This window comes from Danio rerio, chromosome 4, assembly GCF_049306965.1.
Source record: "Danio rerio strain Tuebingen ecotype United States chromosome 4, GRCz12tu, whole genome shotgun sequence".
NCBI classification, from domain to species: domain Eukaryota; kingdom Metazoa; phylum Chordata; class Actinopteri; order Cypriniformes; family Danionidae; genus Danio; species Danio rerio.
In genome coordinates, this window is record NC_133179.1 from 75677852 (window position 1) to 75705227 (window position 27376).

Consider the following 27376-nt stretch of genomic DNA (forward strand, 5'->3'; position numbering starts at 1 on the left):
TGACTTGTGAGGTTACCAGTTATTAAAAATGACACATTATTCCCTTCATGTCTGTACATCACACATTCATTCATTCATTTTCCTTCAGCTTAGTCCCTTTATTCATCAGGAGTCACCACAGTGGAATGAACCGCCAACTCATCCAGTGCTGACCACTTAGACACTGTGTTGCCTACATCGTCACACAATTGTTAGGAAAAGACATTTACCGTAAAGGGGCGAAGCAGTGACGCAGTAGGCAGTCACCGCAAGAAGGTCACTGGTTCGATCCTCGGCTCAGTTGGTGTTTCTGTGTGGAGTTTGCATGTTCTCCCTGCGTTCGCGTGGGTTTCCTCCGGGTGCTCCGGTTTCCCCCACAATCCAAACACATGCGGTACAGGTGAATTGGGTAGGCTAAATTGTCCGTAGTGTATGAGTGTGTGTGTGGATGTTTCCCAGAGATGGGTTGAGGCTGGAAGGGCATCTGCTGTGTAAAAATGTGCAGGATAAAATGGCGGTTCATTCCGCTGTGGCGACCCTGGAATAATAAAGGGACTAAGCCGACAAGAAAACGAATGAATGAATTTACAGTAATTTAACAATGTAGTATTCTCATTCTGAAGTGTGTAGCACATTTCTAGGGGATAAACAGACGTACTACAGGTGGGATTTGTCCAATATTTAAATTAATCTAAAAAAAACACTGTGAAAAACACTTACAGCACTTCACCAAACTGATATTTTCTCATTCTTAAGGATGTAGCACATTCTCAGAGGCCAGACTACATTACTTCAGGTGATATTTTACTCATATTTACATATTTACAGTACACAAATATTGTTTAATTATTTACAGTAATTCCCCGAACTGTAATCTCCTAATTCTAAAGGGTGTAGTGCATTCGCATTCATCTCTTCGCATGAATTCATCGCATTCATCATCACATGCTGTGGTTTTCTGTCTTCAGCTCTGACTTCAAACCCCTCACACCTGAGAGAGCTGGATCTGAGCTACAATCATCCAGGAGATTCAGGAGTCAAGCTGCTCTCTGAACAACTGGAGGATCCAAACTACACACTGCACACACTCAAGTATGTGGAGGAGCAGATACATGACTCTGTTTGGGGTGATTTCTGCTTAATCTGGTGTATATTTTATATTCTGGAAGCGGTTAAAGGTTCATTTCCAGAATAAACATTGCCTGATAATTTACTCACGTCCACTGTCTCTGACACACACTACAAATGAAGGCAGATCACTGTTAATGCCTGATTTGTCTGGCACAGTTAAAGACATCATGGCTAAACATGTCTAACTTAAGTTATATTTAGACCAAGACAGAAAATCTGACTTAACCAGGAGACGCCATGAACACATATTTTAGGTCATATTATAAATATTATTACGGCAGCCCTTGAGTCTGATCACTTTATCTGTGTGTGGTCAAATAATAAAACATGTACAGAAAATGCTGAAGATAAGAGGATAATGCTGCAGTCACACATCACGATATGATCAGTGCAGCAACACAACAGCACACTTGTAGAGCTCGTGTGTGTGTTGTGCTGTAATTCTGTGTTTGACCACTGGGCGGCGCTGAATAGGACAGAGAGCGACAGGTGTGTAATCAAGAGCAGCACAGCACTTATTTTGACCGTGGTAAAGAGCATGAGAACCCTCCTGTGTGATGGATGAGTGCTTGATATAGTCAGACCGTGAGTATGAGAACACAACCAGGCAAACTGATGAATAAACCCTGAACAGCAGGATATGGAGAAGGATCTTTATTGTTTAAACTTCAGCTGTTAGAAACACACCATTATTACACCTCAGGAGACAACACTGCTGTTTCTGTCACTACAAGACTAACGCTAGAAGCAAATCTGTCACTGTTTAATAATGTAAGCTTGTTTGAGGATTGTTTTATTAAGCCATTACTGTACTATCTTGTGTTCAATCTCCACAACACAGGCTAATTATTAATAATGATGTAATGAAATGTTGTGGTTAATCAAACACTTCTGATGTGTGCATATTAATGACCCCAAAATCATTAATTAGAGAACGATAAGAGCAAACTGGAGTTCAAACTAGGGCACTCAGTAGGCGTCTAGACTACTAGATCAGAGCAGCACTGTTCTGTCCTCCAGAAACTGTGTGGAATTAACAAGACCTCTGATTACATTAAGATTCAGCTTGATTTCTGCTCTAAATGATTCACATTGACACTTTTAAGAGAGAAAGTTGACAGTAAAACAGTGTCAGTGTGTGTTTAAGAGGTCTGCGGTTATTCTCTCTGACAGAGGAAACAAGACATTGTACAGAATATGTGTTCAATATAAGATCAATCTGAAATAATTCTGTATGGTTGAGCTGTTACACACCGCATATAAGATATCTTTATTCCAGAGCAGGTTATCCTCACAGAGTATGTTGAATATCATGAAAGTCATCACCCTTAAACTGACCAGGGTATAATGCCACAACCTGCTGTCTGGAAAACACCCCAGATCTGAACCAGCTTGTGTTTGTTTGGTTTTGTGGATGTGAAAAGGACTCTGTAACTCACTATAAGCTCAATAAACTCTTAAAGTAGCTGCTTATTAATAGTTATTAAGGTGTAGTTGGGTTTGGTGTTGTGTAGGGCTAGAATAAGATCTTTATAAGTGCTCATCTTCAGAATTATCAGGTAATAAGTCAGTATTTAATAGTGTGAATTGTTATTTAAACTAAAGCGTTGGTCAAATATGCCCTTAAATGAATCGAGGAGCCGTAATGGGGACTGTTTGAGCGCCATCTTGTGTCAGATTGAAATAGTCTTGTGCTCTGCTAAATGTCCACCAGATGGCAGTAGAAGGCAGCAGTGATGAAAGCTGAGGAAGTGTGTTAATTCAGACACACACACATACAGAGATCTCCCTCACACACACATATGTGAGTAAATGCTGAATCTGCAGTAATGATCAGCAGCAGTGTAACTCTCAGTGTTCAGCACATGACTCTGATGTGTTCATCTGTCTGACTGATGCTCTGCTGCATCTTACAGTGTTTAATCACTAAATGAAGAGCGGGACGTTCAAGTTGAGTTTTCATCTGTGTTTCCTGCTAATTAAAGGTGCTGAGAAACATGAAGAAACCTGTTTATGTCTTGAAGAATGCACATCACTTATAAAACAGGTTTATTTGGAGGACTGCTTCCTCCTTCCACTGAACACCTGATCCTGAAACAGTGAAAATGCACACTTATGAAGACACAAACACCACAGTGTATATAGCAGGGATCACCAAACTTGTTCCAGGCAGGCCGGTGTCCTGCAGATTTTAGCTCCAACCCTAATCAAACACACCTGAACAAGCTAATCAAGGTCATGCTAGGGATACTTAAAACACCCAGGCAGGTGTGTTGAGGCAAGTTGGAGCTAAACCCTGAAGGGACACCGGGCCTTCAGGACTGAGATTGGTGACCCCTGCTCTATAGAGTATATTCAGTGAAATCAGCTGGAGAAAGTCTTTCATTGAGTCCAGTTTAATATAAGATAAGCTGCTACACAGCAGAATCCTCTGAGTAACATTTGCTCAGCTCAGAGTGTATTTGCTCCTTTAAATTGAGTTAAAGTAACTCGGCTAGGTCAGTTGGTGTTTCTGTGTGGAGTTTGCATGTTCTCCCCGTGTTGGTGTGGGTTTCCTCCGGGTGATCCGGTTTCCCCCACAGTCCAAACACATGCGCTATAGGGGAACTGGGTAAGGTAAATTGGCCGTAGTGTATGTCTTGATGCTCCAGGTTGGGGGTTGAGCGTTCGGCTAATGACCCACCTCATAAAAAATAGATGTTATGAAACACCAACATGGGGCGACTAAATATCAACTTCGATATAAACAGCCCTGGGAGTAATTCATTTGAATTTTGCAAAAACCAACAACGAAAATGTATTTTTCAACTCACCATTGTGGAAAAGATGGTTGATTTGCTTGGGCTCTTTGACTGGATTTCAAATGGTAGTTTCCCTTTTCTTGCAATGGCTGTCCAGGCAGATTACTGTAAATATTAATGGACAGCCTTCACCAGTCAGCCCAGTTAAGTATGGTGTGCCTCAAGGATCAGTTTTAGGCCCTTTACTGTTTACAATTTACATGCTACCACTGGGAGACATTATTAGAAGACATGGGATCAGCTTTCACTGCTATGCAGATGATACTCAACTATATATTTCAACTAAACCTGACGAGACGTCTGAACTGTCTAAACTAACTGAGTGTATCAAAGACATTAAAGACTGGATGACCAACAATTTTCTTCTCTTAAACTCCGACAAAACAGAATTATTACTTATTGGGCCTAAATCTTGCACACAGCAGATCTCGCAACTCAATCTACAATTAGAGGGATACAGAGTTAGCGTTAGCGCTACTATAAAAGATTTGGGTGTCATATTTTAACTGTTGATAATCATATATCCCATGTCACAAAAAGCTGCCTTCTTTCATCTGAGAAATATCGCTAAATATGCTATCAATCGCAGATGCAGAAAAGCTAGTTTATGCCTTTATGACCTCTAGATTAGATTACTGTAACGCTTTAAGTTCTGTATTGATTTTTTACCTATAAAGCTGTAAATAATCTAGCTCCTGTTTATCAAACCAACCTTCTGTCTCGCTACAATCCAACTCGCTCTTTAAGATCTCAAAACTCAGGGCTTCTGGTAGTACCTAGAATAGCAAAGTCAAGTAAAGGAGGTCGAGCCTTCTCCTTTATGGCTCCTACACTCTGGAATAGCCTTCCTGATAATAATGGCTCAGACACACTCTCCTAATTCAAAACTAGATTAAAGACCTATCTGTTTAGTAAAGCATACACTCATGAGTGTGCCCCATGCGGGTGAGTGGGATTGACAAACCACCTGTAGGACACACTCCTCCTGTCTTAATGCACCAGACGTTTGTCATATGTTTGCTTCTATGTTTGGCAATGACTCTTGTCATGTAGCGCTTCATTTTGGCCTTGATGTTTAATATCTTTAGTTCATATACATTATGAACAGCAGCTACCCTAACTAGTTCATCTCTCTATTTCCCCCTGGGGATACTCATGCTGAGGCCTGTAGAGATGCTATTGATGTGATCCAAGACCTGTGAAGAGTTGAGGCCAACCTTCGAGGACAGCACATACACTTAATACACAAATACACTTCATTGAACATGTACACACAGACATCATCTTTATTGAAGGACAGTATATGCTATATAACTGCAGGTTAACTGTGTTTATATATATAATGTCCGCCCAATACACATCTCTTTAACTTTTCTGCGACTGAGGAAGACTGTCGAAGTGGAGCAAAAAGCTCAATTCCAGATAGATAGATAGATAGATAGATAGATAGATAGATAGATAGATAGATAGACAGATAGACGGATAGATAGATAGATAGATAGATAGATAGATAGATAGATAGATAGATAGATAGATAGATAGATAGATAGATAGACAGACAGACAGATAGACAGATAGATAGATAGATAGATAGATGTCTGTGTTTTTCATGTGGCATGTGTTGTCGTTGTTTTTTTCTCAAACCAGTTTGATGTGTTTTCAGAAGTGAAAGAATTTTCAGATCTGTTGTTCAACTCGACAGTTCAGCGGAGGAACAGAGAGATCTGCAGGCATTATCTGAGGTGAGAGTTTGCTCTTTCTGTACTTTATATCGTCTGTGAGTGTCGTCTTATAATCGGTCGATCATCTCTCTGTGTTTCTGACACTTCGCTGCTGAGCTGAAGACATTCTGATCATTTACTGTCCACTGTTTAATGTCGAGTGTGTTTCTGAAAGACGATCACAGGACTCTGATACTGACATCTCTGTGATTTATGAGTGATCTGTGTGTTCATTAGCAGCGGTGGTGTAAACTAACACATTACAAGTACCCAAACTACAGTAATCAAGTAGTTTTCCTCAGCATTTGCACTTTACTAGGTAATAAAATGTGTACTTTTACTTTCCCTCGAGTGTATTTACAGTACGGTATCAATACTTTTACTCCACTATTTTCCTTCAATCTGCAGTCACTACTGTATGTTTTCCTGTCTATGTGGATTAGAAAAATCAGTCCTGTGATTCCTGACCAATCAGATCACACACTGAAGGTAAATCTCCTCATAATGAGCTACCTCAACACATTTCAGGGGCAGACTGGGACTAAACATCAGCCCTGGCACTGCAGCCACATTAGTCCACACTGACACAGCCCCACCCACAGACACGCACACTCACTGCTTACATTGGTGTACAGATGGGGAAATAATATAAGCAGTGCCATATTTAACAGATATTTAAACATTTAATGTTTGTGACTGGAACAAAAACAACCAGTTTATAGCAAACGTATACACACAGTAGAATACACATTCTGCCTGTCCTACAAGCTCTTTTCCCTCAGCTTGTGTCATTATTTGGATCTCTGCTCATGCTAGGCTTTGCCTTATGTTTGTTTTGAATAAGCATGAGCTTTTGAAACGATTATAGGTGACCTGATGAATAAACCCACAGCAAGTTTGGACCGTCTAACTCAACCTCTCTAGCGCCACAACTTGTCCAAAGTAGCAATTTTGAAAAGCTTATAACTTCTGAACCGTAGACCACAGAATCATTATTCTAACGTTCTCTGAATCCTTGGCTTGTTGTAATTCAATCTGACACCAAATTTAAAAAATTGTTAAGTTTTTTCAATCTTTAATTGTTTTAAAGTTATCTTATACAGTTTGTCCAATTTTCAACAAAATTAGCTCGGATAATTTTCAGACCATGAGGGCAAAAAGTTATGGAATTCAAGACGATTACTTAAATTGTTGTCGATTAACGTTAAATTTAATTCGTCATAAAGCACGCAAAATCATACTCGAGGCTATATCTCGGCAACACCTAACTCTATTTGCACCAAACTTGCTGTGTGTTAGTCTGCAGCGCCACCTAGTGGTCAGGAGATATGAAAAACTGCTCTTTTGGCTTATATCTCAATAACGCTGTTTCCAAATTTCACAATATTGGTCTCTTTACATTCAGAGAGCCATTCTGAGTTGAATGATATCCAATTCTCCCATGTTCGCCATTTTGGGCGTCGACCTTATTGAAGTTTGTCGAAATATGCTTGATTTTAGGTATCAACACAAAAATTGGTGTCCATCTTTAACACCATGCCCTAAAAGGGCTCAGTTTTGCCCAAAAGTTATAAAGAAATTTAGAAAATTGCTGATAACTTCTGCTGCATTGATGGCATTGTCATGTGACTGTGTTTGTTATATTCCTTTAATAATTCTGCACATATTGATACCACATTTTCCATATGTTATGTTTGGAAGTGAAAATCAGGTTTACATCAGAACTCAACATCAGGCCGACGTCAATATCCAACGTCAAGCCTAAAATTAACCAAATATCAACGTCTAATGATGTTACAGCTTGGCGTTGTGTGGATGACTTCTATCAGATGTTGGATTTTGGTTGCCATACCTGATAAACAAATGTCAGTATTTGACGATGGTTTAAGATGTTGGCTCCATGTTGGATTTTGGTCACTTTCTAACAACCTAAAATCAACCAAATATCAACGTCATTATTGGACATCAAAATAACGTTGTCCTCAGACGCTGGCTAGACATTGAATTTTGATCACCTGACATCACAACCTAAATCTAACCTAATATTAACGTCTGATGATGCTATGTGCCTGCTGGGCAATCACTCGATAAACTACAGAATATTACGTTTACACACACATATGCACATATGACATGTAAATGCATCGGCTTTATACAGATATATACCCACTACTCTTGACTACGTTTGAAACTACTTCTATCTCATACTTTGAGTAATATTCACAGCAGATACTCTTACTCTACTGCACTACATTTTTAGGCAAGTAATGGTGCCACTGGTCATTAGTGATCTGTGTGTTCATGAGTGAGTCTGTAATTCTTAGACTGTGCTCCTCACACGAGTGTTGAACACAGACTTACAGAAGCTCTTAAATGTAGAAAACTCAGCATCTATTAATGCATTCAGTTTGTTTTATGAGCGAACATTTGTGGAGAAGAAGGGCCGAGTAGCTTTATATCACAATAGTGATTTACAGTATAGTCGATTCAAAATCTGTGTCTGACATGATTAAAAATGAGCTGAAGAGTTTCACCTGTCAGACCGGTTTCATTTGTTTTTCTGAAGTGGTTCTGGTTTAACTGGTTCTGATGATGAACAGCCTTCTGCAGTGATTTCAAAGTCACACCTTTACATAAATCACATTACGATCCTACATGTAATCTCACACACACACACACACGGTCACACTACAGAAATGTCACGTTTTCTGTCCCTAGAATGATATTACACTTTGTTTATAATTTCTTTTATATTTTAAAACAAAACTATATTTTATTTGAGCAAATTACACTCTTATAATCGCTTCATGTACATTTCCAAACCTGCTCATCCCACAGACACGTACAGAGAGACGCTGCTTCAGCATTGATTTTAGATCTGTGATTGTTTCTGCTAGAGGTTCTGCTGGAGATCAGACTCTTCAGATCCATCATGGAGGACACACACTCTTCTGTGGATCAGGATTTAAATACAGGATACAGGTGCTAATCATTACATAACATTTCCATGTTGTTTTCTACTAGTGCTCTTTTTTTGTGTGTGTTTTCTCTTCATCTGATAATGTAACACACATCTAGAAGGTTTTTGCTTACATATAGTGGAAATAATAATAATAATAAAGTGTTTAATGATATTTTTTATAATGATGTGTGCAGTGTTGAACTTTAATCCTCTGTGTTTTAGCTCACACAAGAAGAAGAGAGCAGAAGCAGAGCCCAGCTGTGCGTCTATGTGGAGTGACCAGTCTATGGGTCGAGCAGGACATTTTCAGAGTGTCGAGTGTAAAAGCTCTAATAGGTCTGCAACTAATGAATATTTTGATCATAAATGAATCAGCTAATTTGCTTTTGATTTATTGAATTTACAAATATTGAATGGAAAAGTATTAAGTCTGAGGTTGGAGCTGAGCTCTGCTGGATAGTGGACAAAGTGCTGTTGAGGAGTTTTAGAATATCTGGTGTGTTAAATCCAGTGTGTGCAGTGCTAAACTCTAATCTCCTCTGTTTTAGCTCAGTTCATCAGACGAGAACAGAAGCAGAGCCCAGCTGTGTGTCTATGAAGAGTGCTGTATCTATGGATCCAATAATAGACTTAAGAAATGGAAACACTCGACCTGCTGTCCTCAGGTAGATCATCTGCACACACTCATGACTGTACTGCAGCATGCTAATTTAAGGACTACAAAAAGGTGTCAGGCGTTTGGTCTAAAATTCAGTTTAATTCACCTATATTTGTATATTTGTGCTTTTACAATGTAGATTGTGTCTTTCAAGGGTTGTCCTTTATTCTCTTAATGTGTTTAAGAGCTTAGCGAGCTCATTCCCTTTAAGAGTCAGCTGTGTCATGCACCATTTGCATGGCACATTCTGTAAGTGGAAAAGCTGAACCCTTCACCAGAGAGAAAATGGTTAAAGGTGCTGTATGTAAGGCTTTGACTCTTCTGAATCATATAAATACCAAAATGTGTTTGCAGATATTTGTTCATCTAAAAAACATCGTAGCAGTGAGTATGTTTAATATGGACACCGACAATCTGATTTTAATATGATTAAGACAATACTCTGATTAAGAGTCGACCATGTAAACAGATTTTTGATTAATTTAATTTATTAAAGTCAAAATGGAACTGAACAGGAATCGAATTAAGACATGTGGAATGCCGATTTTAGTTGCATTATTGAAGTGCAGTATAGCCGTGTAACCACTGCAATCAAACTATTACCATTTTGGTACAGGATAATCGCTGTCTGATGCTGCGTTCACACCAGATGCGGAACGCGTGTCAAGCGCGAGTGATTTACATGTTAAGTCAATGCAAACGCGCGAATAGACATCCTGCGGAGCGAAACACGCGAATGATGCAAATTGCGCGAATGGCGCGGGGCAAATTGAGCGTTTGACGCACTTAACGAGGGTTTCGCGCGAATCCCTCGAGTTCGAAAATCTGAACTTAAGCATACATTCGCGCCGCGTTAACCAATCAGAAGCTTGCTATTGTGGGGGCGTGATTGTGACGTAGAACCTGTTGTCGGTGTTCCGAGGGAAATCCTCCAGCCTTCACCGACAACAGTTCATCAAACTGGGCTTGGCTCAGTCAGAAGCCCCGCTGAAAGCCTCCGTCATCCAGGTCTGGAGGAGTTTATGAGCTCACAGAGCTGGATTCACCTCTGAAAGGATGCAGTGGACTCAGACACGGCCCTAAACGTATCGACGCTGTTTATCAGTCTTCATAAAGCACATAAACACTGTTATTTTCTTCATAAAATCCATGTTAGCCAGACAGAAGCCCTGCCCATCACACGAACCCGCGTCTGAAGTGAATTTGACATCCCAACCCGGGCTCATTGTGGAAAAGTAGCCCCGCGGACGTTTCTGCGGACCGCAATTTACGTCCCGGGAGGTACGTATTCGAGCGGTTTTTTGTTTTCGCGGATCCGCGAGAGGCCGCTGTGCGCGCTTTTTCGCGTCTCGGGAGCGCGCGGCGTTCGCGTCCACACCGTTCTCGTGCGAATAGCCGCCGGATCGAAAAAAATTAAAAAAAAAAGCAAAAGCCCCCGTCTTCGATCTCGACCGCGTTTTCGGATCCCGCCGCGTTCTCGCCCTCATTTTCCGGATTCCGTTTTTCGTCTTACCTGATTTCCGGAACCCGCCGTTCCCCGGACTCGATCCCGGTCATCCACCGCGGCCGGCTCCGGCTCGTCCTCCTCCGGGGCCTCCCCTCCGCCGACGCAACGCTGTGAGTTAGGCGGTCGAACTGATTGCGTCGGGAAAGCCCTCCACTCGGAGGCGAGCCGTCGTCCAGCGAGCGCGAAGAGGAGGGGTGGAGCGGCGCCACACCGCCCCGCGGCGTTCGCTCAAAAAAAAACCAAACGCGACCTTTACGTACCTCCGGCCACGTAAATCGCGGTCTCCAGAAACGTCTGCGGGGCTACGTTTCCAGAATGAGCTTGGGTTGGAAAGTCCTCCAGCCTTCACCAACAACAGTTCATCAAACTGGGCTTGGCTCAGTCAGAAGCCCCGCTGAAAGCCTCCGTCATCCAGGTCTGGAGGAGTTTATGAGCTCACAGAGCTGGATGCACCTCTGAAAGGATGCAGTGGACTCAGACACGACCCTAAACGTATCGACACTGTTTATCAGTCTTCATAAAGCACATAAACACTGTTATTTTCTTCATAAAATTCATGTTAGCCAGACAGAAGCCCTGCCCATCACACGAACCCGCGTCTTTTCTGAAGTGAATTTGACACACGAATGAAGCGAGTAAACTCAAATGGTCACGCGGCTGAACAGATCTTAATCGATCTGTTTTTGTTGTCACTTGTAGTTCTGATACTAGGCTCGATAGTCAGCATTCCCCGCTCCAGTTGTTGTTGTCAGTCTGGCATTGTCAGTCATTGGTCGAGTGAAACCTAGTTCAGTACCTAGTTCAACCATTGGGTGTCAATCTTGCATACTGATCCCTTAAAGACCATTAACAGAATGGACCTTTCCCATTCGGCCTCTTCCTTTTGACCATGGATTTGGTAAACGGTGGTGAACTCACTCCGCTCAAGACATCCATTACATATTTAATTTTGTATTTTTGTTTAAATGCAAAGACTTGCTTAAAAATATTTCCAATTTCAATTATAATTCCCCATCCCATCATGAATAAACTGACTACAGAGCCCGATTCCACTAAAGCCCCCAGAGGTAAAGAAGGCATGGTGGATTTTTATATTCATGAAGACGATAATTCATATTTAAAGTTGTTGCTGGATAGTGGACAAAGTGCTGTTGAGGAGTTTTAGAAATGTTGAGTAATATCTGGTGTGTTGAGTCCAGTGTGTGCAGTGCTGAACTCTAATCTTCTCTGTTTTAGCTCAGTTCATCAGACGAGAACAGAAGCAGAGCCCAGCTGTGTGTCTATGAAGAGTGCTGTATCTATGGATCCAATAATAGACTTAAGAAATGAAAACACTCGACCTGCTGTCCTCAGGTAGATCATCTGTACACACACATGACTGTACTGCAGCATTTATATGATCGTGTTTCTAGACGTATTCGAGACTTTATTCTCACAGTCCAGTCAAGACATTTTATTGCAGGAATAAGAGAGGTGTATTACAGAGAATCTGTGGAGGAGCTAAAGGTCAGGGTGAGGAGGGAGTTGGAGCTCATCGTCATTGCTAAAGATGAATGGGGAAAAATACCTGTTGAGACATGCACAAAGTGGGTCAACAGTTATAGCAAGAGTTTAATAGCTGTAATAGCCAATCTGTTGATTATTGAGAAGGGTATGAATAGTTTTGGACATGACACTTTTTGTTCAAATGTAAATAAAAGCTGAAAAATACACAATAATGCCTCTTACACTTATGCATCTGTCATTTCCAGTCAGAAATAAATTCCATTAAAAGTATACAAAAATACCAGGACCTTTAGTTGATCGAAACTACGACAATTCAGACTCAAATATCACTAAATGTAATGCCATTTTAGTCAAAAGACTAAGACTAAAACTAAATCCAAATTTGCTTCCAAAATTAACTCTGGCTTGAAAACCATACCAGCTTCAACTCTTGCCCTTTCTTGAAACTTTATTTAGTTGAACACTTTCTTTTAGTTGGACAAATTATTTTTGATAAATATATTTGGATAACAAAAAAATACACAGGGCTCTGTTTTGACAATCTAAGCACAAATAAAACGAGTGGCACAAAAGCCCCAAGGCTGTGTCCGAATGCACTTATGCTAATTTAAGGACTGAAAAAAGGTCTGTGTGCCAGGCGTTTGGTCTAAAATTCAGTTTAATTCACCTATATTTGTATATTTGTGCTTTTACAATGTAGATTGTGTCTTTAAAGGGTTGTCCTTTAGCTTAGTGATTTCATTCCCTTTAAGAGTCAGTTGTGTCATGCACCATTTACATGACACATTCTATAAGTGGAAAAGCTGAACCCTTCACCAGAGAGAAAATGGTTAAAGGTGCTTGTTACGAATTAAATTAAAAATGCTTAATCAAAAAGAGATTTAACCAAAACATAACAAAATAACAGGGATCAAAAATATAATCCCTGGTGCCCCCGCTCTCTCTCTCCCCAAAATATATATACCAAAAACACAACCACTGAGAATTAACAAGAAAATATGATTTATTTACAGAAATAAGGAGCAAAAATAACATCAGGAGGGGTTCAGCAAAAATAAATGACAATAAACCAAGCTAACTAAATTAGATTAAACTTCCCTGGAAAACAAATAAAATAAAATACAGAAAACTTACCTCCCTACTAACAAACACAGGAGAAAACGAAAATAACAAATAAGGCATCAAACCTCCCTACATGCTCTAAGCCCGACAGGGAGACAGAAAACCGGGCTTTAATCGCCGGTTAAAAATTAACAACGGCATCTCACAAAGCCACAAAGAGATTCAAGCAAACACTCATTGGATCACGTTCTCTCCACTGAATACAAGCAGGGAAATCGAGAGAGAGCGGGGAGCCATCGAAACCATGTTCTCTGCAGGTTTTTATAGCCGCCGCCAATCCAAGCGCCAATCATGATCCGTCCCAACGTAATCCGCTGCACCTGCGAATACTTAGAGCGAGAAAGAGAGAGTGAGAGAAACACCACACACACACACAAGCCTACACTACACTACTCGAAACAGTGCTGTATTTAAGGCTTTGAGTCTTCTGAATCATATAAATACCAAAATATGTTTGCAGATATTTGTTCATCTAAAAAACACAATGCTAACGTCAGTTATTATCCTTTGAAATGTGCTTTCCGTGTCCGAATGGCTGTGTTTGTTCTGGTCTCTATAACCAGCCCACTGCCAGTTCCTTGGTGGAAAACAGGCTGTCAACAGCCGGAGGTCAGCAGCAGCCTGAAATGAGACACAGATTCAGAGTTATTAAAATCCACATGAGATTAAACAATATAAATATGACAAACATAAACATTAGCGGAGCAGGTTACATCGTAACAGTGAGTATGTTTAATATGGACACCGACAATCTGATTTTAATATGATTAAGACAAAACTCTGATTAAGAGTCGACCATGTAAACAGAGGTTTTTGATTAATTTAATTGATTAAAGTCAAAATGGAACTGAACAGGAATCAAATTAAGACATGTGGAATGCCGATTTTAGTTGCATTATTGAAGTGCAGTATAGCCGTGTAACCACTGCAATCAAACTATTACCATTTTGGTACAGGATAATCGCTGTCTGATGCTGCGTTCACACCAGATGCGGAACGCGTGTCAAGCGCGAGTGATTTACATGTTAAGTCAATGCAAACGTGCGAATAGACATCCTGCGACACGAAACGCGCGAATGACGCAAATTGCGCGAATGGCGCGGGGCAAATTGAGCGATTGACGCACTTAACGAGGGTTTCACGAGAATCCCTCGAGTTCGAAAATCTGAACTTCAGCATACATTCGCGCCGCGTTAACCAATCAGAAGCTTGCTCTTGTGGGGGCGTGATTGTGACGTAGAACCTGTTGTTGGTGTTCCGAGGGAAATCCTCCAGCCTTCACCGACAACAGTTCATCAAACTGGGCTTGGCTCAGTCAGAAGCCCCGCTGAAAGCCTCCGTCGTCCAGGTCTGGAGGAGTTTATGAGCTCACAGAGCTGGATGCACCTCTGAAAGGATGCAGTGGACTCAGACACGGCCCTAAACGTATCAACGCTGTTTATCAGTCTTCATAAAGCACATAAACACTGTTATTTTCTTCATAAAATCCATGTTAGCCAGACAGAAGCCCTGCCCATCACACGAACCCGCGTCTGTTCTGAAGTGAATTTGACACGCAAATGAAGTGAGTAAACTCAAATGTTCACGCGGCTATTTACGCGCGAATAGCGTGAATTATCCGCGCGTTCCGCGTCTGGTGTGAACACAGCATGCCCCGCTCCAGTTGTTGTTGTCAAGCTGACAGTGTCAGTCATTGGTCGAGTGTTTTGATCATGTTGTGCAGTACCTAGTTCAACCATTGGGTGTCAATCTTGCATACTGATCCCTTAAAGACCATTAACAGAATGGACCTTTCCCATTCGGCCTCTTCCTTTTGACCATGGATTTGGTAAACGGTGGTGAACTCACTCCGCTCAAGACATCCATTACATATTTAATTTTGTATTTTTGTTTAAATGCAAAGACTTGCTTAAAAATATTTCCAATTTCAATTCTAATTCCCCATCCCATCATGAATAAACTGACTACAGAGCCGTATTCCACTTAAGCCCCCAGAGGTAAAGAAGGCATGGTGGATTTTTATATTCATGAAGACGATAATTCATATTTAAAGTTGTTGCTGGATAGTGGACAAAGTGCTGTTGAGGAGTTTTAGAAATGTTGAGTAATATCTGGTGTGTTGAGTCCAGTGTGTGCAGTACTGAACTCTAATCTCTCTGTTTTAGCTCAGTTCATCAGACAAGAACAGAAGCAGAGCCCAGCTGTGTGTCTATGAAGAGTGCTGTATCTATGGATCCAATAATAGACTTAAGCAATGAAAACACTCGACCTGCTGTCCTCAGGTAGATCATCTGCACACACACATGACTGTACTGCAGCATTTATATGATCATGTGTTTTCTGGAACTATTCAAGACTTTATTCTCACAGTCCAGTCAAGACATTTTATTACAGGAATAAGAGAGGTGTATTACAGAGAATCTGTGGAGGAGCTAAAGATCAGGGTGTGGAGACCCTCCAACCTGAAACAAATGTGTCCGAATGCATTTGCCAATTAAACGACAAGAAGAAAAACTTTAAAATGAAACCTGCGCCATGTTCAAACTAGCAAAAATTACCTGCTCCACGAAGATCTTTAGTCTTCTCATTGATTCTTTGTGTTGTTGTTGTTCCTGCAGTGTGTATAGTGAAGATCAGACTGGAGACCTGCAGCAGGATTCACTCCAACCAGAACATGATGAACTCCAGAGAGTCAAAGAGCAGCACAAAACCAGCATGAAGAACAAGTATGAGAGATTATTTGAGGGAATCAACCATCGAGAGACTCCAACCCTCCTGAACAGCATCTACACACAGCTTTACATCATAGAAGGAGAGAGTGAAGGAGTGAATGAAGAACATGAGGTTTTACAGATGGAGAAAAGAGCCAGAACAGAACCCTCACAACACACTCCAGTCTACTGCAATGACATCTTTAAAGCCTCAGCTGGAGCAGGACATGAGGAGAAGATCAAGAAGGAGAAAGCCCAGATCAAGACTGTTCTCACTAAAGGCATCGCTGGAATCGGGAAAACCGTCTCTGTGCAGAAGTTCATTCTGGACTGGGCCGAGGGAAAAGACCATCAGGATGTAGATTTCATGTTTGTGCTTCCATTTCGAGAGCTGAACTTGATCAGAGATCATCAGTACAGTCTTCACAGACTTCTGCTGGACTTTCATCCTGAACTTGAAGATCTGGAGCCCAAGATTTATGAGCAGTGTAGAGTTGTGTTCATCTTTGATGGTCTGGATGAAAGCAGAATCACACTCAACTTTTCAGATGAGGAGAAAGTTTGTGCTGTGACTGAATCTTCATCAGTGGCTGTGTTGATGCGGAGCCTCCTGAAAGGAGATCTGCTTCCCTCTGCTCTCATCTGGATCACCTCCAGACCAGCAGCAGCCCATCAGATCCCCTCCAGATACATCAAGCGTCTGACAGAGATTCAGGGATTCACTGAGCCTCAGAAGGAGGAATATTTCAGGAAGAGAATCAGCGACGAGCGTCGAGCCAGCAGAATCATCTCCCACATCAGAAGAGCAAGAAGCCTCCAGATCATGTGCCACATACCCGTCTTCTGCTGGATCTCCTCCACTGTGCTTCAGAAGCTCCTGGAAGAAGATGTGAGTGCAGAAATCCCTCAAACCCTGACTGAGATGTACATCCACTTCCTGCTGATTCAGATCAACATGAGGAAGCAGAAGTATGAAGAGAGAGATCCAGAGAAACTGCAGAGAGATCCAGAGAAACTGCAGTCCAACAGAGAAATTATTGTCAAACTTGCTGAAGTGGCTTTCAGACAGCTGATGGAAGGCAATGTGATGTTCTATGAGGAGGACCTGATTGAGAGCGGCATAGACGTCACTGATGCCTCGGTGTATTCTGGGATCTGCACTGAGATCTTCAAGGAGGAATCTGTGATTCAGCAGAGGAAAGTCTACAGCTTCATCCATCTCAGCTTTCAGGAGTTTCTGGCTGCTTTCCATTTGTTTTCCTTCCAAGTGGATACAATAATGGTGGCACTGAAGAATTTTGCATCAATTGAAAATTTGCTTAAAGGAACAGTGGATAAAGCTCTCTGGAGTAGTAATGGTCATCTGGATCTGTTCCTGCGGTTCCTGCTGGGCATCTCCCTGGAGTCCAATCAGAGACTCTTACAGGAACTTCTGCCACACACAGAGGAGAGCTCAGAGAGCATCAGTCAGAGCACACAGTACATTAAAGACAAGATCAGAGATGGACATGGACTCTCAGCTGAAAGATCCATCAATCTGTTCCTCTGTCTGCTGGAGGTGAAAGATCAGACTCTGTCCAGAGAGATTCAGGATTTTGTGAAATCAGACAAACACTCAGAGGAGAAACTCACTCCTGCTCACTGCTCAACAATCTCCTACATGATTGAGATGTCAGAGGAGCCGCTGGATGAGTTTGAGCTAAAGAAGTACAACACATCAGCTGAGGGAAGACTGAGACTGATACCAGCTGTGAGAAACTGCAGGAGAGCCCTGTGAGTATTCATTCATTCATCACAGAACATACATTACACAGATTAAAAAAATATATATATTTAATAAAAATTGTCCTGCACGGCTCCAACTTGCCTCAACACACCTGCCTGTGTTTCAAGTACACCTAGTAAGAGCTTGATTAGCTTGTTCAGGTGTGTTTGATTAGGGTTGAAGCGAAAATCTGCAGGACACCGGACCTCCAGGAACAAGTTTGGTGCCCACTAGTCTACCCGAACCATTAAGATCAGCAACAAGTGTTGTTGTTAGTCAACAAATTTTACCACATTTTAGAGTGCTTTAGACTCGTAGCATAGCAGATAGCTAAACCCTGCAGGGACACCGGCCCTCCAGGACCGAGATTGGTGACCCCATGTCAGGAGGTAGACATACCATGTTTGTAACTCTCACCAACACTTGAGCAACCATCTCTGCTCTCTAGTTCTGTGTAGGAATGGCCAATGTATACTTAAAGACATCAGTCATCACCAAGACATTTTCCAAGCAAGAGCAAGAAAGCTTAAGCCAGGGGTGTTCCAAACTTGGAGGGCTGGTGTCCAGCAGATTTTATCTCTAACTTGCCTCAACACACCTGCAAGGAGGTTTCTAGAAGCCTAGTAAGAGCTTGAGTAGCTAGCCCAGGTGTGTCTGATTGGGGTTGGAACTAAACTCTGCAGTTCACCGGCCCTCCAGGACCGAGTTTGGACATGCCTGGCTTAAGCAAAGTAAAATCAATGGCCAAGATTTCATTAGATCTAGATATCAACAAGTGACCCATGAAACTCTGGGCAACAGGTTGTGCATCCCTAGCAGCCCGACACTTCTCCACACTACTGCACTACATCAGAAGTCAAGCCCGGTCACTAACAGCACTGCTGCACTAAATCTGTGGTACGACCAATACTTTGGTCCACTTCCTTACCTGCATTTTTCCAAGTCTTGCCAAAAAACATGAAAATACAAGCCTCATCTGCAGGACCAGAATGATTTTTGACAACTGTCTGCATTCCAGAGCTGTACAGCCCATCTCGTTTCCATAAAGACTAAGCTTTCTTAATTACTGGGTCTGCTTCCTGCAGTGTTCCAGTGTCATCAAGCGAGATATCAAGACTGAAACCCTTTCGAAATCTGATTGTATCCACTGGCCAGGAATAGTGGAGAACCAACTGACCTCCATCAAGAAGTCTAACTCCTTCATACGAAGCAGAGCAAAATCATCCAGTCTTGTCTAGTGACAAATGGGCTACTACACTCCCTGTTAACCTTAGCTTCCAATAACTGGTTGATTTACTTCATTTTCTGATGGAGAAATGTTCCTATAGCATTTATCTTTTAACAGGAGCTTTTCTGAAAGCCTGAGAACTCATCATAGCTACTGGTTTTACCTCAGTTACCCCAAATGGCATTAGGTGCCCCAGAATCTATATTAGTATAAAGCATGACATCAACCATTTTAACATTCACTATCGGCAAGTAGACAAGGCCTTGGACAATCTGCACCAAAGTGAGAGAAGCCAACAGCCATGATTCAACTCAACCTCACAATTATCCTTTTTCTGCATGACCTACTGGAGAATGGTCATGTTTTAAATGTCAATGTTGCCTTGCCTTCATAACAAAACTAGAAACTTCAGTGGGTATGGACGAGTCAAAACAATTGGGACCATATTTACCAAAGAGCTCCTTAACACTTGTGGGACTTGGGTGCGGATACCACCAGCAAGATCTCTGAAAGCAAGCACTCCACATTTTTGAACAATTTGACCACATAATTCTGCATCCAGCTCCATATAATGAAATGTATAGGAGCGAGAGGCCGTTATCAGCTCGTAGCTGTCGATCCTGGCCCCATGGTTCATGGCTTATTACTATGAAAGCAACTCTGTGATTGGAGAAACCATGGAGCCAGTGTCGACCAAATATCTGGACTAATCTTATTTAGAAAACAACTTGCAGGCGTTAAACTAAGATGATTGACTTCATCACTGGAATACCTGTAAACAGGTAACTCTAAGTTGTCTTACTCAACTGTTCTTGTTGTGGTCTTAACATATCCTGCAATTGACTCAATTCAGACCTATAGAGAGAGCAATCAGCCCCAGCATGACTCAGCCTGCACAACATATTGAATCTCATAGGTGAATGGGACACTGCCCAACAAACCCTCCAGTACCCATCTAAGAGCTTAGCTATGATCCGCCAACATTTTTAAAGTAGGATTGTAATGTATTAACTGTTTTAACTCCTGACGAAGTGCAGCATCAAAGACATGCTCAACAAATTGATCATGCAACATAATTTTTAAATTTGGCATATCTTATGGTAGCATATGGTGCTACTTCACTTGTTCCAGGAGGCCCATCAAAGCTAGAGAGAATTCCAACCAGTATTCCCCCTCTTGATGTATAATAGAAAAAAGGTTTTCAGCTAAATTTAATATTTTTTAACATATTAAACAATCTTTAGAAATGGGGACAATCTTTAGAAATGTAGTCATTTATTTTATTTACAGTTAATTCCACCTAAAGCTGTGCCTTAAGGCAGTTTCTTGGCTATTTTCCTGTTCATGTTTGTCTTTCCTTCAGTGATTCTGCTTGTTAACAGCATGTCTTTATTAATAATTATCTCATTAACTAAATTTTAACACTAAAGACTGAACTCCTAAACACCACTGTTCATGCCTTCATGCCTGATTTTGCTGTGTGAGTATGAACTCTACTTGATTGACAGTTTAACACTGTTATTTGTTCTGTCCTCTACACAGGCTACAGTCCTGTAATCTCACTGTTCAGTCCTGTGAGAGTTTGTGTTCAGCTCTACAATCCTCAAACTGTGTGCTGAGAGAGCTGGACCTGAGTAACAATGACCTGCAGGATTCAGGAGTGAAGAAGCTCTCTGATGGACTGAAGAGTCCACACTGTCATCTGGAGATACTGAGGTACATAACATAACTGCTAGCTACCACACATTTCCATAAAAAATACTACCGCAATTGACTTTCGCATTTTGTGAAATGTAAGTTAAACATATGCAGTAATGAAGGAGTGACAGCAAGAAACAATGAGAGTAGATTTGGTTCGTTGGTTATCCTGATTGCAAAATTGGCATCTATTTTACTGCAACTGTCAAAGAAAACTACAGAACAAAAAATAATTCTACAAGCAAAGCGCAAATTAATACAATATAGCAAAGACACTACTAAAATAACCAGTGCTTTTTGTGGGTTTGTAGGTATCAATGTAATCAAATACTGTAAATAATCGTCACTGTATGAATTTATCAATGGTTAAACATTATTGAAGTTACAACAACTTTTCATTCAAGACCAAAGAGTTTCAGGCAAGTGTAACCCCACCGGTCCTACAACCCCCCAACCCACTCCGAGCTAGTGTCGAACTGGCTACCTTCCACATGGGAGTCGGGTGCTCTACCAAGGCTAATGACCAAGGCCTCTAGAGTCTGTCGCTAGAACACCTTTAGAGGTCAGAGGAGTGAGGTTTACCTGCACAGCACTTACTAGCTGGCCTCTGCTACACTAACTCCCCTAAACCTCACTCCCATCCGGGTCACGGCACCAATGTAACCCCGCTGGTCCTACAACCACCCAACCCGCTACGAGCTGGTATAAAACTGGCGACCTTCTGCATGGGAGTCGGGTGCTCAACCAAGGAGGCTAAAGAACAAGGCCTCTAGTGTCTGTCGCTAGAGCACCTTTAGAGGTCAGAGGAGTGTGGTGTACCTGCAAAGCACTTACTAGCTGGCCTCTGCTACACTCGGTTTGGTTGTCTGGGATGAATTTGTGAAATCTGTAATCCTAGGCTAAAATCTGTTTACCCTTTAAAGGATTCTCCACACCTTTCGGCTTAACGATCTAATTTCTACAACCTTTTTTAAGAGTGTCAAGTTGCTTTGCAACTGTATAAACATGAACCATCTTTTTTATATCTGCATTGGGGGTACACTGGAAGGGCATCTGCCCTTGTGGCGAGCCCCTCTTTATTTAAAAGCAAAGTCTATACTCTTTTGTTTTTTAGTTTCTCAAAAGAAAGCTGTTCACAAAATGACTCTTTAAAAACACAGTAACAATGCAGAAATACTTGTTTTTGATTATGAATACATTTCCATTTTACCGGAGTTTACTTTTACTTATGTGACTGAAACTAGATAAAATAACTGCTACCGCAAAACTAATGTGATGTGCACTGTTTGCTCGTCTGTTTTGTAGATTGTCTGGCTGTATGGTGACAGAGGAAGGCTGTGGTTTTCTGTCTTTAGCTCTGACTTCAAACCCCTCACACCTGAGAGAGCTGGATCTGAGCTACAATCATCCAGGAGATTCAGGAGTCAAGCTGCTCTCTGAACAACTGGAGGATCCAAACTACACACTGGACACACTCAAGTATGTCTAGCACATGTGTGTGTGTGTGTGTGTGTGTGTGTTTGTCAGGTTCATTGGTCTGTAGACGTTAATTGTTTAGTTCAAAGAGGAGCTGCAGCATTCTGCTCTACCTGCAAACAAGAGAAAAGCCTGGTTGATACTAACATGTATATATACAATAGTCCAAAGGAAACTCATTTTGGCTGCTTGTATCCGAGATCTTGTCCTTTCAGTCATGACCCAAAGCTCAAGACCATAGGTGAGAGTAGGAATGTAGATTGACCGGTAAATCAAGAGCTTTGCCTTTCGGCTCAGCTCCTTCTTTACCATAATGGACCAGTACATCAACTGCATTACTGCTGCCGCTGCACCAATCCATCTGTCAATCTTACATTCCATCCGCCCATTACTTGTGAACAAAACCCCGAGATACTTAAACTCCATCCTGGGGTAAGGACCTTCCTCCAATCTGGAGATGGCAAACGACCTTTTTCCGGTGGAACACCATGGCCTCGGACTTTGAGGTGCTGATTCTCATCTCAGCTGCGTCACACTCGGCAGCAAACTCTACCTCTAACCATACTCCCAGAGCACCCTCCACAGAATGCCACGAGGGACATGGTTGAATGCCTTCTCCAAGTCCACAAAACACATGTGGACTGGTTGGCCATACTCCCATGAACCCTCGAGCACCCTGGTGAGGGTATAGTCCAGTGTACCACGGCCTGGACAAAAACCACATTGTTCCTCCTGAATCCTAGGTTCAACCATAATATGAATCCTCCTCTCCAGAACCATGGCAAAGAATTTCCCAGGGAGGCTGAGGAGTGTGATTTCCCCCTATAGTTGTAGCACACCCTCCGGTCCCCCTTCTTAAAAATGGGAACCACCACCCCTGTTGCCCAGTCCATAGGTACTGTCCTCGACCTCCATGCGATATTTTAGAGACGTGTCAGTAAAAACAGCCCCACACAGAGTGAATCTCATCCACCACTGCTGATTTGCCACTGTGGAGCTCACAAACTACCTCAATGACCTCAGCTTGAGTAATGGGTGAATTTGCTCCGGGACCCCCAGTCTCTGCTTCCTCAATGAAATGCATGTCAGCAGGGTTAAGGAGATCCTCAAAGTAATTCTTCCACCGGCCGACAACATCCGCAGTTGAGGTCAACAACTCCCCACTTCCACTGTAAACAGTGTTGATGTGGGGCTGCTTTCCCCTCCCGAGGCTCCGGATGGTTTGCCAGAATCTGGACCGATCGATAGTCTTCCTCCATACTCTCCCCAAACTCTTCCCAGGCCCGAGTTTTTGCTTCCGTAACGACCTGGGCTTCAGCACGCTTGGCCTGTTGATACCCATCAGCTGCCTCAGGAGCCCTGCAAGCCAACCAAGTTCTGTAGGACCCCTTCCTCAGCTTGACGGCATCCCTTACTTCCGATGTCCACCACTGGGTTTGTGGATTGCGGATTCGACAAAGACCACAGACCTTACGGCCACAGCTCCTTACATCCACGTCAACAATGGAGTCAGAGATCATGGACCACTCAGTCTCAATGTCTCCAGCCTCCCTCAGGATCTGGTCAAACCCCCTCCAGAGGTGAGAGTTGAAAATCTCTCTGACTTGAGGTTCAGCCAGATGTTTCCAGAGGACCCTAACAATATGTTTGGGCCTGCCATGTCTGTTCAGCTTTCCCCCCCGCCAGCGAATCTAACTCACCACCAGGTGGTGATCAGTTGACAGCTCTGCCCCTCTCTTTACCCAAGTGTCCAAGACATATGGTTGGAGATCAGATGATACAACCACAAAGTCAATCATTGACCACCGTCCTGGGTGTCCTGGTGCCATGTGTACTGATGGACCCCCTTATGCTCGAACATGGTGTTTGTTATGGACAAATTGTGATTTGCACAGAGGTCCAATAACAGAACACCACTCGGATTCAGATCAGGGAGGCTGTTCCTCCCAATCACACCTCTCCAGGTATCACTGTCAACAACTGTAGGCATTGAAGTCCCCCAGTAAAACAATGGAGTCCCCAGTCTGAGCATCTCCTCCCAAGGACTTCAAGAAGGCCGGGTTAACTGCACTGGTGTTTGGCCCGTAGGCACAAACCACTGGGAAAAACTCCAACACATGGTGGCTAAGATGGGGAGCTATAAGCAAGCTTACACCAGCCTGCTACCTCTCACCGTGGGCAACTCCAGAGTAAAAGAAAGTCCAGCCCTTCTTAAGAAGTTGAGTTCCAGAACCCCTGATGTGCGTGGAAGTGATCCCAACTATCTCTAGACATTCCACCTCCCACACAAGCTCGGGCTCCTTCTCCCCAAGTAAGGTGATATTCCATGTCCCAAGAGCCAGTTTCTGTGCACGACAATTGGGATGTCATGGTCCTAACCTTCGACCACCAAATGTTCTACAATGCCACTTACGGGTCCCCCTGCAGGTGGTGGGCCTGCAGAAGGATGGTTCCACGTTGCTCCTTCAGGCTAAGCCCAGCTGGGTTCTGTGAGAAAAAACCCAGTCACCAGGCTGTGGAATCAATCACCCAGCAAACACTCAATCCAAAAATTAATTAATTAAAGAAATATACATAATTAGTAATGTTATTAATTGTATAATTCTGACTGCAGCTGCTGAAAATAAAATGTGTTCAGTGTTTGTTTACTGACTGAATGTGAATCTGTGTGTGTTTACAGTCTGGATCATGGAGGAGAGAAGAGGATTACAGCAGGACCACGCAAATGTAGGACTACACACACACACACACACACACACACACAGATCTTTATTGAGTGTTGTGGTGTTATAAATGTGTCTCTTCTTGTGTTCAGATCCCTGTTTCCTCACACTGGACCCAAACACAGCACACATTGAACTCCGACTGTCTGAAGAGAACACAAAGGTGAAGCGTGTGGGAGAGAAACAGCCGTATCCTGATCATCCAGACAGATTTGATTATTACGCTCAGGTGTTGTGCAGAGAGAGAGTGTGTGGACGCTCCTACTGGGAGGTTGACTGGAGTGGAGATGGTGTGGACATATCAGTGTCATATAAGAGCGTTAGGAGGAAGGGACACGGTAAAGAGTGTTGGTTCGGATATAATGATCAGTCCTGGTGTTTGCTCTGCACTCCCTCCAATTTGTCTTTAAAACACAATAACAGAGAGACTCTTCTCCCAGTAGAGCAGATCAGCAGGAGAATAGGAGTGTTTGTGGATCACAGTGCAGGAACTCTGATCTTCTACAACATCACTGGAGACACATTGAGCCTCATCCACTCAGTCCAGACCAGATTCACTGAGCCGCTCTATGCTGGGTTTAGGGTTTTCTTTAATGGATCATCAGTGAAACTGAGCTGAAGACTGAGAGACTGAGGAGAGATTCCTCTAGAGTGTGTGTGTTTTTGTGTGTGTGTGCTCTACAAACTCATGTGTTTCCTTCTGCTTGTATAAATGTACAGTAATCTCGCCTCTGTGTTATCTCTGTCCTCTTCTCCTGTCGTCTTGTTCTGTTCATCACTATACCCTGTTTTTGCATTATTTTGAAGTAATAAGTGTCTGTTTCTATGAAAATCTGTTAAACTTCATTTATTAATTGTATGTAACTTGTACAACAATATATAATTTTACGCTGTGATAATGTCAGCTTACGTGCGCAGAGAAGTTTGCAGAAAGAGGAAGTATGTTTGGGTGCAACAGCCAAAGGATTGGCGACTGATTGACAAGTGCTGAATTCCTCTAATCTCCTCCTGTTAATATCAGCTGAGTATAAAAGCTGGAGTCAGGAAGTGTTCCTCCTGAATATAATTATTGCATTGCATTGAGGATACCCGAGAATTCTGTTCATCGAATCATTCGTTTGTACCTAATAAATCACTAATATTTTTACATTAAAGAAAATCCTCTCCTGACCTTTTTATTGAGCATGTATTGAATTGATTAAATATTCCAACACTAATATTGCTGAAGGGGGATAATAATATTGACCTTAACATTTTTAAATCAATTAAAAACTGCTTTTATTCTAGCTAAAATAAAATAAACCAGACTTTCTCCAGAAGAACAAATATTAGAGGAAATACTGTGAGAAACTCCTGATTCTGGTCAACATCATTTGGAAAAAGAAGGAAAGATTGACCGAGATGTTTTCTTGGTCTGTATATTCGTCATCCATGCTGAATGTCTCCTGTCATCATCTCTACATTATTATAGAGATTTATCTTAAAGAACTGGACTTTCAGACAACGCACGCAAGAATGAGCTCATTATGGAGGCCCGTTTCCCACAGGTAAAGGGAAAAAATCAGCAGGCTTTAAAACTGCAAATTATGACTGAAAAAGACTTGTGAAGGCTGTAGAAGTGACTGTGTTCCGCCAATATGTAAGTGTGTGTCACTACAAGTATTGCGACTTCCTGATGCCTCCTATAAGTCGCTCGAGAGGCAGTGAGGGTCCTTTATATTTGTGACGCGCTGGTGGCTTTAGACAGAGACACTGAGCCCAAGATGTTATATGGAAAGACTTTATGTAACTTGAAGCATGAAAAAACAATACAGCAATTTGTGTCTTTGAATACCTTGTATGGTGCCGATTATTGCGTTGGTGTGATGATTGTTGCGTGTGCCGTTGTGATACAGTTTTGCGTTGCTTGGTTTGCGCTGCTGTTTGCGTGGCTGTTTGCGTTGCTGTTTGCGTTGCTGTTTGCGGTCAACAAAAAATACGGCTACCCCACTCTCCTTCTCTCCTCCTCACCTGTGTGATTGTGCACGCGCTTTATGTTCGAGCAGGTGCCAATTATGCCCACGTGACCAAAACATAAAACGTCACTGTGAAACCCAAACCAATCAGTATACAAATAAACATTATAATTAAATGAAAAGTAATATGGCTCCTATACACCAGCCCCTAATTATTAGATCACCACATAATAATTATCCAAAATTACAGATAGGAGACATAAATCAAACACACAAAAGTTCAACTGTAAAGTCCAACAGTAAAATGTCCATACTTTTCTTCTTTGTCTCCTAATGGCAAAATCCACAAAAAAGCAAAAAAATAATCCACAAAAGGCATTATCAAAAAAAAAAGAAAATAATTTAACTGTAGTTCATATTTAATCAAACTCAG

At 42.1% G+C, this 27376-nt stretch overlaps 1 protein-coding gene across 1 annotated transcript; it reads left to right on the forward strand.

Annotated features, from left to right (window-relative positions):
* The first annotated feature begins 5611 nt into the window (after positions 1-5611).
* On the forward strand, positions 5612-26147 carry LOC137491586 (NACHT, LRR and PYD domains-containing protein 3-like). The gene is made up of 11 exons (XM_073949056.1): positions 5612-5653; positions 8532-8614; positions 8817-8930; positions 9143-9259; positions 11996-12112; positions 15553-15669; positions 16006-17871; positions 20634-20807; positions 22095-22268; positions 24946-24992; positions 25081-26147. The coding sequence occupies exons 2-11, from the start codon at positions 8565-8567 to the stop codon at positions 25605-25607; spliced, it is 3303 nt and encodes a 1100-aa protein (XP_073805157.1). The 5' UTR covers positions 5612-5653; positions 8532-8564; the 3' UTR covers positions 25608-26147.
* Positions 26148-27376: the final 1229 nt, after the last annotated feature.

Coding starts and splice junctions, on each gene's coding strand:
- LOC137491586 (XM_073949056.1), top strand. CDS start 8,565: ATGGAGGACACACACTCTTCTGTGGATCAGGATTTAAATACAGGATAC. Junction 8,615..8,816: donor GATTTAAATACAGGATACAG/GTGCTAATCATT, acceptor TCTGTGTTTTAG/CTCACACAAGAAGAAGAGAG. Junction 9,260..11,995: donor ACTCGACCTGCTGTCCTCAG/GTAGATCATCTG, acceptor TCTCTGTTTTAG/CTCAGTTCATCAGACGAGAA.